This window comes from Exophiala spinifera (genome assembly GCF_000836115.1).
Source record: "Exophiala spinifera strain CBS 89968 unplaced genomic scaffold supercont1.3, whole genome shotgun sequence".
In the NCBI taxonomy this organism is placed as follows: Eukaryota; Fungi; Ascomycota; class Eurotiomycetes; order Chaetothyriales; family Herpotrichiellaceae; genus Exophiala; species Exophiala spinifera.
In genome coordinates this window covers 78,386-92,715 of record NW_015622515.1, presented here as the reverse complement: position 1 = coordinate 92,715, position 14,330 = coordinate 78,386, and the positions used below count along the sequence as shown (strand labels likewise).

The 14,330-nt window shown below is 50.9% G+C and overlaps 4 protein-coding genes across 4 annotated transcripts; 2 read left to right on the top strand and 2 right to left on the bottom strand.

Annotated features, from left to right (window-relative positions):
- Window positions 1–381: 381 nt before the first annotated feature.
- PV08_03756 (uncharacterized protein) lies at window positions 382–4,023 on the top strand (the record flags this gene model as incomplete). The annotated part of the gene is made up of 4 exons (XM_016378107.1): window positions 382–1,225; window positions 1,280–2,545; window positions 2,592–3,844; window positions 3,895–4,023. 4 exons carry the CDS (start codon window positions 382–384, stop codon window positions 4,021–4,023), a joined length of 3,492 nt encoding a protein of 1,163 aa, XP_016236784.1.
- A 284-nt stretch (window positions 4,024–4,307) lies between these two features.
- On the bottom strand, window positions 4,308–5,593 carry PV08_03755 (uncharacterized protein; the record flags this gene model as incomplete). Its single annotated transcript, XM_016378106.1, has 4 exons — window positions 4,308–4,717; window positions 4,793–5,167; window positions 5,256–5,441; window positions 5,494–5,593. The coding sequence occupies 4 exons, from the start codon at window positions 5,591–5,593 to the stop codon at window positions 4,308–4,310; spliced, it is 1,071 nt and encodes a 356-aa protein (XP_016236783.1).
- Window positions 5,594–6,377: 784 nt separating this feature from the next.
- Window positions 6,378–7,872, bottom strand: PV08_03754 (uncharacterized protein; the record flags this gene model as incomplete). Its single annotated transcript, XM_016378105.1, has 2 exons — window positions 6,378–6,915; window positions 6,992–7,872. 2 exons carry the CDS (start codon window positions 7,870–7,872, stop codon window positions 6,378–6,380), a joined length of 1,419 nt encoding a protein of 472 aa, XP_016236782.1.
- A 3,992-nt stretch (window positions 7,873–11,864) lies between these two features.
- PV08_03753 (uncharacterized protein) lies at window positions 11,865–14,081 on the top strand (the record flags this gene model as incomplete). Its single annotated transcript, XM_016378104.1, has 8 exons — window positions 11,865–12,147; window positions 12,220–12,332; window positions 12,390–12,490; window positions 12,565–12,742; window positions 12,797–13,372; window positions 13,431–13,522; window positions 13,598–13,804; window positions 13,865–14,081. The coding sequence occupies 8 exons, from the start codon at window positions 11,865–11,867 to the stop codon at window positions 14,079–14,081; spliced, it is 1,767 nt and encodes a 588-aa protein (XP_016236781.1).
- Between the last annotated feature and the right edge of the window lie 249 nt (window positions 14,082–14,330).

Below are 14,330 nucleotides of genomic sequence, written 5' to 3'. Positions count from 1 at the left end.
GGTTCTGCGTGGTGGAAGCTGGTTGGTCACGGTCGTACGCATCAAACAACTGATGATGCGTGGAGCTGCTGGCGGCCAGAAGTTTTCGGATGCTCTTCGCCCAAAAGGCGTAACGTACCATGCACGCGCAAGGGGGGCTTTTGATCAGCCGGTGATGACCCTGATCTTGGATGGTCAGTGATCACATATCGCCGATTGAGTCGAGCAGGTGGAGGTTGGGCGTTGATTGATCTTTTGAGAAGCTATCAGTCACTACCCCCCACATCCTTTCTTTTTCTCGTCTGCAACGTGGACGCAACATTTTGAAGTCGTCAAGTACCCCGTTCCTCTTCTTAGGCGCTCTTGACTCTCTGACCAAGTGAGGCACTGCAGAAGCACAAAATGCCTCTCCTTCGCAGACTTTCTTCAAGCTTCAAGAAGAACAAACATGGCCACACCAATGGCATCAAGAACGGCGCTACCAATGGACACTTGACGCCTGTCGACGAATCGCATACTACGGAAACGCATGAAACTACCCCAGGAAGCTCTGTGGCCCAGAGCCTCGCAAAGACCAAGGACGTAGAGAGAAATGGATCTCATACCCAGTCCATGCCTCCGCCGCCAGCAGAACCAGCTTCCTCGAATACGGATGGTCCTGCGTCCCGAAAAGACGTTGAAGATGTCTTCCAGCAATTTGCACAGCTGATACACGCCTCCCGACGTCCACTTCCCACACAGTCGGGAGATGGTCAGTATCTCGAGAAGCAGGAATCATCCGGTTTCCTGGCAGATCTCAAGTCCCTTGGTTTGAAAGACGTCAGGACTGTCTCACATATGCTGGAGGACAAGGCGAGCGGGAAGCCACAAGATGACCGCAAGATGCACATGGAGGAGATTATGCAACTGATTGCCGCTCTTCCAGATCACTCTGCAAACAGAGTTCAACTGACTGGAACTCTTCTGGATGTGCTGTGGAATTCCTTGCAGCACCCCCCAATGTCCTATCTTGGGGATGAATTTCGGTACAGGTCGGCAGATGGATCGAACAATTCATACATTTTTCCCAAGCTAGGTGCGGCCAACACACCGTATGCTCGCTCGGTGTCTCCGGTGACAATACAGCCTGGAGCTCTTCCCGATCCTGGTCTGCTCTTCGACTCTCTGATGGCACGAGAGGAGTTCAAACCACACCCGAACAAAGTGTCGAGCATCTTTTTCAACTGGGCATCTTTAATCATTCATGGTGTGTATATCTGCGTTGGTCTTCAAGCTTATCCTCTAACTAACATTACCGCAGACCTCTTTCAGACCGATCACCAGGACTACAGTATCAGCAAAACATCTAGTTACCTCGACTTATCGATCCTCTACGGAGACACTCAAGAGGACCAGGACAACATGAGAACCTTCAAGGACGGCAAGATCAAGCCGGATTGTTTTGCCGAAGAGAGGCTACTGGCCTTTCCTCCTGCTTGTGGCGTGATGTTGATTATGCTGAACCGTTTCCACAACTATGTCGTTGATCAACTTGCCTTAATCAATGAGAATGGGCGATTCAATAAGCCGTCGAGTAAGTTACCGTCGGAAGCAGCGAGCAGAGCATGGGAAAAGTACGACAATGATCTTTTCCAGACTGGTAGGCTGATCACATGTGGACTCTACATCAACATTACTTTGTACGACTACCTCCGGACGATTGTCAACCTTAACAGGACCAACAGTACTTGGACACTGGATCCGCGGCTAGACAAGCCGAAGACATTCGGGAGTGATGGCACTCCGCGTGGAGTGGGCAATCAAGTCAGCGCCGAGTTTAGCCTGTCGTACAGGTGGCATTCGTGTATTGGCCAGACAGACGAGGCGTGGACAGAGGCCGTGTATCAGGAGCTGTTTGGCAAAGCACCTGACGAGGTCTCACTGCAGGAGCTCATGGTCGGCTTGGGCAAATACGACCACGAAATACCAGAAGATCCTCTGAAACGACCGTTTGCGCATCTGAAGCGCGGTGACGATGGTAAATTCGATGATGGAGACCTCGCAAAAATTATGCAAACAGGCGTTGAAGAGGTTGCGGGTGCTTTTGGAGCTCGCAATACTCCAAAGTGTCTTCGCGCCATCACCGTTCTCGGAATCATGCAAGGCAGAGCTTGGAATCTCTGCACACTCAACGAGTACCGGAAATTCTTTGGCCTGAAGACTTACGACACCTTTGAGGAGGTGAACCCCGATCCCTATATTTCGGAACAGTTGAAACACCTCTATGAGCATCCTGACTTCATCGAGCTATATCCTGGTCTCGCTGTCGAAGAATACAAACAGCCCATGGTTCCGGGAGTTGGGATTTGTCCCACCCACACCATCTCTCGTGTTGTTCTCTCAGATGCCGTTGCTTTGGTGCGGGGAGACCGATTCTATACCCTCGACTACAACCCTAAGAACTTGACGAACTGGGGGTTCAATGAGGTTGCTTTTGACCTGAGTGTCAATCAAGGCTGTGTCTTTTACAAACTACTCCTCCGTGCTTTGCCGAACCATTTCAAGCCCAACAGCATTTATGCCCACTGTAAGTGATCTATTGACGAGATGGGAGCTCTACTGACAGATATAAGATCCCATGACGATTCCAAGCGAAAATGCAAAGATCATGAAGGACCTTGGCCGATATCACGACTACGACTGGAGCACGCCGACGTATATACCCACAAGAGTAAACTTGACATCCTACCAAAGTGCAAAATACCTGCTAGAGCGCCCTCAAGACTTTACTGTCATGTGGAACGACGGTTTGGGTTTTGTCATGGGTAAAGGGGGCGAAAAGTTCTGTTTGGGCGGTGACACCCGTCTGCATCGCAAGCAACGTGAGCTTATGCATGGTTTGCTATATCGTGAAAAGTGGCACGAACACGTCAAAGCATTTTACCAGGATATCACACTTCGACTGTTGCACGAGAAAAGCTGCAAGATTGCCAATGTCAACCAAGTCGACCTGACGAGAGACGTGGGAAACCTTGCGCACGTTCACTTTGCCGCCAACATTTTCGCTCTCCCATTGAAGACACATAAGAACCCAGGTGGGATTTTCAGCGAACAAGAGCTATGGATGGCGATGTGTGTTATTTTCACAGCCATATTCTTCGACTTTGAGCCGACCAAGTCTTTCCAGTTGCGGTTGGTGGCAAGAAAGCTGGCCAACATGCTCGGAAAGTTGATCGAGATGAATGTCAAATCGGTCACTGCAACCTCATTTGCATCGAAGCTGTTTGACAGCTTCCGTGAGAATGACAATGCTTTGGCAGAGTACGGAGTCCATATGATTCGCCGCCTGAGCGAGTCCGGCATGAGCACGTACGACATGGCTTTCAGCCAGATCATGCCAACTGCGACCGCCATGGTTCCCAATCAATCTCAAGTGTTCAGTCAGGTCATGGACTACTACCTTGGCGACGAAGGTATTGAATACCTCCCGGACATTCAACGCCTCGCAAGGATCGACAGCAAAGAGTCTGACGAAAAGCTTCTTCGCTATGTCAACGAGGGCATCCGTCTGAATGGAACCTTTGGCAGTTATCGTCGCAGTGAGGTCAACCATGTCTTCAACGATGGCAACCGTCAAGTCACGGTCAAACCTGGTGACAAGGTGTTTTGCAGTTTTGTCGCTGCAGCACGCGACCCCAGCATCTTTCCAGACCCAGATCGTGTCCGCCTGGACAGGCCAATGGATTCCTACATCCACTATGGCATTGGAGACCATACCTGCCTTGGTAAAGATGCGAGCATGGTTGCACTTACCGCCATGCTGCGCACGGTTGGACAACTCAACAACCTACGACGGGCTCCTGGCCCTCAAGGTCAGCTAAAGAAGGTAAGACATTAGGCTTCTCATGTATTGCGAGCCATACTAAATGTTGATAGGTTCCGAGGGAGGGAGGCTTCTACGTCTACATGCGAGAAGACCAAAGCTCCTACTTTGTCTTCCCCTGCACATTCAAGGTTCATTTCGATGGGCCGCTACCAGCACTTCGAAGCTCAACGACAAAGTAAGAGATGTCTACAGGATAATTGTGACTTTGCGTAGTGTTGTATCTGCAGCTCTATGGTATCTGGACTTTTTCAGAATGGTTGCGTGGACAGTATGAGACGAATAATATTTCGAAGTCTCGTCCTCTCTAATTCATACATAACAACGACGCTCAAAAATGGGCATCTTGTTCGGCGAAGATGTTCTTGCTGTCTAAAGTGAAAACCTGGTTTCATGTGCTGCGGGATGTCGATTATCATATAATAAATTCAAGGTTGCTTGGGAAAGATCTCATCGAGCGGAAATTTCAGGCAACTTTTGCTAGAGTATGCAGCTCCTCTAGGCCTTTGTCTTCCGAAAACGTGTTTTTGTGTCGTCCAGATATCCAGTCCTGGACTTTGATTGGCGGGTATTTCGACTTCCCAGACACGTCGCCGCATCCAGGCAAGCAGTCAATGAGAAATTCGGGATTGCCAGTGTAGAAGAAGGGGATGCTGTACCTTTCCCGTCCATTTTTGTTGATGACTCGGTGCAGGTTTGCGACATAGGTATCGTTGGACCAACGCATCATCACGCTGCCGAGGTTGACTACTAGGGCACCTGGAGTTGGTTCGACATCTATCCATGTCTTGGTGGGGGTGTCGAACACTTGCAATCCACCGACGTCATCTTGTAGCAGGATTGTCACGGTCCCAAAGTCGGTATGTGCCCCAATGCCTACAAATAAGTCAAGACTAGGTCAGTCTTGTAATCTTCCTTGCATGAAGCGCCATCGTGGTTGGACCCTCTTACCTCTTTCATCCTCACTCGCATCTACGGGCTGAGGTGGGTAGTGTAACATCCTGAGGACCGAGACTTGCTCCTGACAAAAGCCGTGGAAGTAGTTCTTGTCTAGATCCAAGGTCATGGCAATGATACTGAGAATGTCTTCGGCCAAACCAGTCATTGCCTCGTGGTATGAGGTCACTGTCGTCTTGAATCGGGCCTGGTCTTGCATTTCTTTTGGGTAGACGTTTTGACCACAGTGCAGTCTGCCTTCTTTGACATAGGCATGGTCGCGAGGGAGCGACCTCCCGAAGAAAAAGCCCTCCTTGAGGTCCCCGGCAGTTTTGCCCTCAAAGTTCTGCGATCGTAGTCGTTCGTAGCCGAGTCTGTTTGGGTGTTTTGCTGAGGGTAGACGGTGTTAGCACGGGATCGGTAGATCTGTTGCAGCGTTGTCGTTAGACGGCTTGGGGGGTTTGTTTCGAGCAATTACCTTGGTCGTATTGTTCTTTTTGTTCTAGTGGCAGAGCGAATAAGGCTTTTGAATGTTCCAACATGGCTTGTTGCAGGTCTTCAGATATGCCGTGTCCGGTGATCTGGAAGAAGCCCTTCTCCAAGCACGCGGCTTTGATTTGCTGCACAAGCCCCGCCTTAACATGGTCTTTATCCTCGTAGAAAGCTGCCGAAATGGTCGGTCAGCAGATGCCTTTAGTCCCGTGTGGGAAACGTACATGAGAAGTCGATTATCGGGGGAGGCTTCGGTATCGTCTGTAGCTTCACACTACCAATGTGATATCGGTCTTCGACGGTTTGCGCGAGAGTTTGAGCCATGGTGCCTGTCTTTCTCGAGTATCTGAATGTTGTCTCCCAAGGCCCGATAACTTGTTCCGCAGAATGGACTTGTTCAACGGGTGGTTCTCAGGACTATTTATCCACGCCATCTCGGCTCGAAACGTAGTTCGAGGCTGTTGTAGGGCATAGCGTTATCGATCTCGATCTATCGAACTCAATCTGGTTGCAGCGTCGAAGATGCAACCGAATGACAGTGCCCGTGGTGTTGGAGTTGCAGCACTGATGGTCTATGCACTGGTCTTCCCGCCTGCACAGACACTTGGCTCGAAAGAAAAGGGCAAGTCCATCACGCGGGAGCTGCCTCGTGCACGGTGTCCAGAGCTTCCAGAACCGCAAGATTCTCCAAATAGCCTATTTTTAGCGTGCAGCGACAAGTAAACAGGTTGAGCATGGTGGCCTGCGCCTCCACTGATAATTCCCTCGCCCTTCTGGAGGATGGTTCTGTCCCGAAACTCGGTTACAGTGATAGCAGCAGGTCTGTCGTTACATCCACGAGAGAAAATCAATACCATTGTTCATGTCTTGATATCCAGCTCTACGCAGAGCGCAGTGCCAAAGGCTAGAATTCTCTTGGCTCACCAAGCCTTTGACGTCGAAGAACTAGTAGGAAGTCGGTCCAGCGTCCTACAGTCAGACCGAGACAACCAACGGTGTCGTATCGAAACACCACTTTGGGAGTATTTCTCAGGGTGCCATATCTGTGGATAACTAACCAGAGCACAAATATGTCCTCTGAGCCTCCTGTCCCATCTACTGGACGTCATTATTCCAAGGTATACTTTTCTTGATACCTAATCGGCCCTTTCTGGTAGTTCAAGTCCGTTGTTGTGTTGTACTTCCACCAAAAGTCCAGGTACTCGGGATAACCAGCCTTGGCCACACCACACTTCTCTACAAAGTTGGGGATCTGATGGACTATATCGGAGAAGTCTTCCAATGGGCAGGAATACCCAGGGCCGGTCTGGCACTTTGGCCATGGGACGACAGCTTCATTCACCACCGCACGGACGAATGTCCCCGACGTACTCAGCGCCGTGGCATTACATGAGAGTCTTTCTAGCACCAGGTGTCCACCCATCGGCACCATGTCGGAGACACGGTAGGTATTCGGGAACGGAATAGAATTGTTCGGAAGAGGGCTAGAGGGGGTGTCCAGACCCAAAGCTGCCAGAACCGGAGTGATATAGGCGTCGTGGGCAAAGTTCCACGACATGCTGAGATGCTCCGGGCCAGATTGCATCAAAGCCAGCGATGCATTTGCAAAAACTTGGCCAACCGCGACTTGATATGGATCTCCTGGTCTGTGAAGAATTCGCTCTATGTTAGCCAACACCGCAAGTTGAGCAGGCTCACCGAAGCCATTTAATAATTACGTACCCGGCACAGTAGTAGTACGTCAAATCTTGAAGGTAGCCAAACGCAACCCATTCATCGAGCGTGAACGCGTCTACCCACGGCGAGTGTGATCGAGCCTGAAGCTCGAAGGCGGCCAAGCTCATGAGTGATTTGATATCGGACGAGTTCAAGTTGAGAGCTGGGTTCTGGAAATTGAATCGCTCAGCCGCGACAGCAAGGGGCGGCAGCATTCTCGGAGTGAAAAAGCAGGACAGTAAGCCGGTGTCGGCGAGGCAGGTCGGAGTGATGCTGTTGGCACCTTCTGTGTAATTCTCGGAGATGATATTCATGGCTGCGGCGGTGGAATAGTTGTAGCCAAAAAAGCCCATGCCAAAGTACCGTGCTGTCTCGACCACACGTTCGTAGCCGCCGGCGAAGATGGGAATGGTGGACTGGCCGTCCCAAAGATGTCCGTACTTGGAGCGATATTCCGAGCCACGTTTGAAGGCATTCAGGAGACCAGAGTACGGCCCGGAGAATGTCTCTTGCTCAAAGTAGCCAGGTTGAGAAAGGAATGAAGTCCAGGTATTCAAGAAGGAGAGGTCGCCTTCCCATTTGGTGATGCCAGAGGCGTACACCTTTTCGAGAGCATGCAGGATTCCTGCAGCCGTGTACGCGTCTGGGTAGCGCTCGCCATGGCGCATCAGCATGATGACCTGATCGACAGCACAGGACTCGGGCGGGTCAGGGTCGATGCCATATCCAACACGGTCGCTGTATGGTCCAATGGCACCAGTGTACTTCAGCACGTTATAAGAGTCGTAGAAGGTCTGGGGGAATTGCTTCTCAAGGTAGCTGTTGTGTCCTCCTGCGGACACACTGGACGCCAGCAGACACGTGGCAAGAATATCAAAGGCAACCATCCTCCCTATTAGAGTAGTACCTGGAGTCCACATTGGGACACGTCGCCTCGAGGTCGGTGCTCTCTTTATGTAGTTTCTCGTGAATGCTTGCAGTAGTCACGTACCTTCGCACGCTGACATTTTGGCGAAACTCGATCCCACGTGCTCGACATTGTAAGGACAGTCCTCCACAGTGCCATGATGGTGAGTGTCCAAAGGATCCGAAGAGCTGGTAGAATGGTTCGCACGTGAATTTTTGCATGAGTCCTATTGGTGAGGTCTGAAGCAAGTACCTGTGCTTCACTGCCTTGAGCACACAAGTGCTAAAGCTAAAGCTTCAGCAGTCGGCTAGCCGGGTACTTTTTAGCTAAGCTTTGCCCTCGAAATTCCGGCATCGCAGCAGTAAAGGCACTGAACCTGCTCATCGCTCACTGTGCCAAATATTGAGGACCATTGGACAATGCAGATACAGCGCAGTGGCCCAAGGAACGGCGCCGAACGTTACGATTCTGGGTTTTGGAGGGGTTAAGGATACCGCGGGGCTGATCTACAGACTATGTTGGCTCTCTCGGCACGGAGCTGGCTTCTTCTTCCCAAGATCAAGGTGATACTGTCCAAGAGTTCGTTCCTCGCTAGGGAGAGAGGCTGGTTGGGACAACTAGATAAGGAGAGAGTTCGGAGAATGTAGTTGCTCGGGTCGCTAAAAGGCCGTGATGGAGTTACGTGCCCACGATATATCTCTCTCTGTTCAAGGACATACTGTAGAGTCAGCCTAGTTAAGTGTTAGTTCCTCATGTGATTTCAACGTCGGGATCGGATATACTTCTTTCCGACTTCTACACTGGCTTCCATTCCCTCCAAGACGCCGTATAACGCTGAGATCGCTCCCAACAGTCCTTCCCTCAGCATTTCCCGGCTTCTATCATGGCCATCCCTAACTTCGGCGCATGGTTTTGGCTCTACCTTCTTTGCGAATCGTGCCCAGGTGTAAAAGAGGGAGAAGCAGGTGCACAAAAACTCGCTCGGCGCATCCTGGACCCGGCCGTCATATATGTTCCCCAGGTATACGACTTCTTTAGTGATGACAAGAGGAGAGTCGATTACCATGTCATGTAAAACTTCGAGGAACTTCCCCTCAACACAGATTCTGAGGCTCAGATCTTGGCCATAGAGGCCGCGGACCCCTTCACGCGGGAGAACCAGCATGAGTGTTGTGGGAGAACGGCTGTCCTGTTACGAGCAACACCGTCCAGAGTCTGGAAGAGTGGATGAACCAATGGCAAGATGCGCATATTAGTCTCCAGCAAGAAGAGTTTGTCTTTTGCCATCTGGTTACTGCACGAAAGAACATGCTCTACCTGCGTAGGGGGGACTCTGTCCACTTGACTGGGCCTCTGCAGGATACTATCCTCGATATTTCGAACTTGATGCAAATCTCCAAAAAGAGCAAACCCAACCCATCCGGTGAGAAACGCCTGCAATCACCAGGGGGACAGTTTTCTGAGACGGAGGAAGGACACTTACGTATTCTCATGCACGTACGCATGAACTGTATGCGATATGCCTCTCCACGACCAAAAGTCGATAAGCCCAAACCAACAGAAAGCTACCTTCCTGAACAGCCTGCTATGCCAAATATGTCATAGGCAGAGCGACAGACAAAGCATTACAATGTCGTCTTTGCTTGCAGGAAATGAAATGGTTCTCACGCTGTGTGACGCCCAGGTCAGGGGGCTGCTCCCTGGTGAGGAGCAGGCCGTTAACTCCGAACACCCAGGGCCCTCAACGTGTGAGCTAAAATTCTGTGTATCTAGTCTTTTATCAAGTTATGGGGGTGTTCGTTCAAATTATAGTGGCGTGGCTGCTCGACGTTGCATGTTGTGTTCACCTCGTCCTAGTGAAGTAGTTCTGTCGTACTAAGGATATTCAAATGTTGGACCTCAACAGCTGACATGTCTCATAGCATCGAGACAGAATGCGTGATCTCCTAGATCGAAACTAATATCATCCCAAGAGAATGAGGATTGAGATTGGCTTCATTCAGCGCACTCCAGAAGACTGTTCCGAAGACTTCCCCGAACCATGTACGATGTTACACAGATTTGAGAGAAGATAAGCCGCTATATCACCGCTCCACGTTCGCTGGTTTTGTTGTTGGGAATGAAGGCATCTGAGTGACAGGGTACGAATATAGCATGATATGTTCGATTGGTGGCTCCTATAACTAGCCGTCAGGATATACGGAGTAGTAGAGTGTTGGGAGGATCGTTGGTGGAAATAAACACAACAAACACTACATGGTTAGGGAACCGTGCAAGAGAGCTGCCATTAGCCTTGGCTAGCGAGGCTTAACCGCAGGAGGCTGTTCTAGGTCTGCCAGCCCCCATATGGGCCGCCCAGTAGCGTTCTGCGTTAATGGTCTGCGAGGCATGCGGGGGCGAGCGATAACTATCCGGACTAACACTTTAGTCAAAACCACGCGATGGACGACGGAGAGACCGAGCGGCAGGGGCCTATTTCGTGTCTACATGTGGTCAATGGTCTCGTGGCGGGAATTTTCACAGATAGAGAACAGTCTCACTAGTCCAAGGCTCAATCAGCTACCACTCGCTCTAAGTGCGGCAAATCGATATGGACTCGAGTATCGAGCATCTATTAGTACCGTACGCAACTTGGTTCACCTGAAGCAGCCTCGGTAAACGTCTGCCAAAGTCTGTTACTGATATCAGATCTAGCTCTTACGAGAAACCGTGCTGGTTCTCCAGGCTGATAAGCTGAACTGAATGAAGCTCATGCGGTCCCTGGACCCTACGTCGACTCGCCCCTAATATGTGAAACTTTTGTCGGAAGCCAGTTATGTGGATTCCTGGATTCTTGCCTGTCGTTGAGGAGGAATTTCTCCATCGCAAATGGTGAGCTGGCAACCAGAACTGCTGCATCTGCCACAGCGTTGACCAGTCCAGGCGAGTAAAACGGTAGGCACTGGCTTGAGCTCGTGAGAAGGGGGTTGTTCGGAAGGGAGGAGTTGGGAGACCGAGGTGCAAGGAGCAGCCTTCATGGTCGCTTCCAAGGAGGAGATAAAGGGTCAGCTTCGAAAAATCTGGTCAGATAGCAGTCTACGGATAGGGATCAGAAGTCGTCATTGGTGACTTGTTCCCTTTAGATAGGAGGAAAAGGAAGTAGTCGGGATGAAGTCGGGAAGAAAATTACAGATAGTCGAGACTTTAGATCTTAGGAGAAGGCGCTCACTAGGCTGAAGCTAGATCGTCCCTGAAGACGCCCCCAATCTCATCGATCGTTAACCATGTAACATCCATAGAAGGCCCAGGCCGATACGAGGAGGGCTAGATATGCAGCTTGCAGGGGCCTCAAAAGGCTGCTGAGCTTCAACAGGCTCGGGTGGTTGGTCTACCCAACATTGCTTCTGCTGGTGGATCAGCCCGCTTCCGCATTTTTCACCAGACTCTCTTAATTATTTGTTCGCCAGAAGTGGAGCTGCGAATAGTCTTTCTTTATCTCTGCCCAGGTTGCGGGAGGCATTATGCTTCCATCGCACACACTTTTACTCGATGTGATTACGTCGGGGGCGATATGGCTGCAGTCCATCAGCCATACAGCATGCCCGGCCACACAGACCTCAGCCCGCCAACTGCGGATGATGCCCAGATATCCCTGGCCCCGGCTTCGACGCCTGGTGGTCTTCGTCTACTCTGCCAATCATTTGCTGGTCATTGCTCGTCGGGCTTATCTTTGGACATCCGCCAAGGCAGTGGCTAATTTTTCCTTTTGCTCTTATCACACCTTGACGTTAGGTTTACACTTTGGGACTATTGCGGCTGATCGCACATCATCTCGAGATCGAGTAACACCCCCAACAAGAGCCCATTCTCGAGGGAAGCGCGCAGTACAAGGGATATCCATATATACTTCGGACTCTCCCTTGTCATGTGTCCCTGCATTTCCCGTTCGCTTGGTCACACTCTAACAACCAGCGAGACATCCGCCACACAGTTATGGCAGCCACCGACGACAAGTATGTCAACTACGAGGACAAATCCTCTCCATCACCCTCTAACCAGCCGATTGAGTATGAGACCGACGCCGGCACCGTGAAGCGCCGATTCATCCCGCACTTCAGCTGGGAAGTGCGCCAGGAGCCCAGCTCTTTCGCCGCGAGCAAGAACTCATCCAATGCCGACTTTGATCCTATTCCGCCGAGCAAGCGGACGTGGAACTGGGGCGCGTATATCGCGTACTGGATGGCCGATGCCTGGGCAGTTAGTAATTGGGAGGTTGGTAAGTGACACCGAGTGCGATCAATTATTGCGATTATTGCTTGATGTAAATGTCGCTGACAACCATCCCCAGCTTCGTCCATGATATCTGTTGGTCTGGACTGGAAATTCGCCATCGGCGCTTGCGTGCTCGGTAACGCGGTCATGGGCATGGTCATCACGATCAACGGTCGCATGGGTGCCAAGGTAGGTCATCGTACTTTCAATACACGACGAAGCGTGGGCTGAGCTGACGTGGTGTAGCTTCACACCCCTTTTCCAGTCCTGGCACGCATGCCTTTCGGCTACTATTTCAGCTACTTCGTCGTCTTGTCTCGTTGCGTCCTCGCCATTGTCTGGCTTGGGTAAGTCAAACTATGAGCGCTTCTTTGTGATGGCGTCCCGGGCTTAAGCGACCGACACTGATGACGTGTTATAGTGTTCAGACCACAACCGGTGGACAGTGTATGACAGTGCTCCTCACAGCAATCTGGCCTTCCTTCAAAAACATCCCAAATCATATCCCCGAGGATGAGGGCATCACCAGCGCTGGCATGATTGGATTTCTGCTGTATTTCTTACTGCAACTCCCCTTTTTGTGCATTCCCTATACCAAGGTAGGAAAAGCTCTTGATTTCCTCCCTATTCCCTAGCCGGCTCACACTCTCTAGGTGCAATACTTCTTCGCGTTCAAGTCCGTGATTGCACCGATGTGCTTCCTCGCCATCTTTGGTGACACCCTCCGCCGAGCTGGTGGTACAATTAGCCACAGCTCCGTCATCACACAACCAACCCTCTTGCACGGCTCCGCACTCGGTTGGGCTTTCTTCAGCAATCTCAACGGCGTGCTGGGCAACTATGCAACGCTCGGATTGAACATTGCCGATTTTTCACGATATGCAAAGAAGCCAAGCGATCAAAATGTGCAGGTTATTGTGATTCCGGCCATTTTCACCGTCGTCGGACTGTTAGGTATCTTCACAGCAGCAGCTTCTGAGACGGCTTATGGAGAGGTGCTCTGGAACCCTATCGATATCATCAACCTATGGATGGAGTCCGGATCTCATGGCGGTCGTGCGGCTGCCGCCTTTGCCGCCATTGGACTCATCATTGTCACACTTGGTATAAATATTTCCGCCAACTCCATCAGCGCTGCGAATGATCTCATGGCCTTCGCTCCGCGATACATCAACATCCGACGTGGCCAACTTTTGGCGGCCTTCATTGGCAGCTGGGGTTTTGTTCCGGTAGGCAAAGACGCTCTAGGGCTAGCAAATGACCGATTTTGGCTAACTATGTTGTTAGTGGAAAATTCTTGCTTCAGCAGCAAAATTCCTCGCCTTCCTTGGTGGTTATACCATCTTCTTGGGCCCAATGACCGGCATCTTGATCTGCGAGTGCGTTTTCTCCCCCACAATGACCTTATTTCCCCTCCCCTATTATACGAGCACGCGACGACTGACATTATGTAGTTATTATATCGTCCGCCGTCAAAACGTCTCCGTCATGGATATGTACCAATTCCACGGAATCTATCGCTATAGTCAAAAGTTCGGCACCAATTGGCGTGCTCTTGCTGCATTCCTCATTGGCTGTATTCCTCCGCTTCCAGGCTTCGTCAACAACATTGTTGTCGCTGGTCATGGAACCACTAGCGTTTCTCTCGGTGGACAACGACTGTAAGTTCTGCTGAACAACCGCCCCGTGTCCCAGTCAACACACCTAACAAGTGACTCCAGATTCGCCATCGGCTACATGTACTCATTCGTCTCATCTGCTGTTTTCTACTGGCTCTTCAACCGCTTCTTTCCGCATCTCGAGTCCAAGATGGACCATGCGGAGACAGGCGAGGATATTATTGCTGCAAACGACGCTAGGAACATGGAGCGGAGACGGTCTAGTTGGGCCGAGCCTGGGCAAAAACCCAGTTTCATCAAGCGGATGTTCCAGGTCTAGAGGACTGTGGTAGAATAGAGCGAAAGGGATTACAGCAGAAGGATAGGAGAGCTTTTTGAACTGTCAAATGTGCTGGTCATGACCTAGCTTTCGGTAGCCTTCTAAGTAAGCCGGCAGAGCCATTGCTAGTACTATCAGATCGTACCGTATTGCAGCTTCCAGCATCGTTCGGGATCAGCCACTAGAATCTCGACGTGTCCAGAGCAAATTGCTTGTGACGGCAACTATCGAGGAAACCGATGTTCAAAG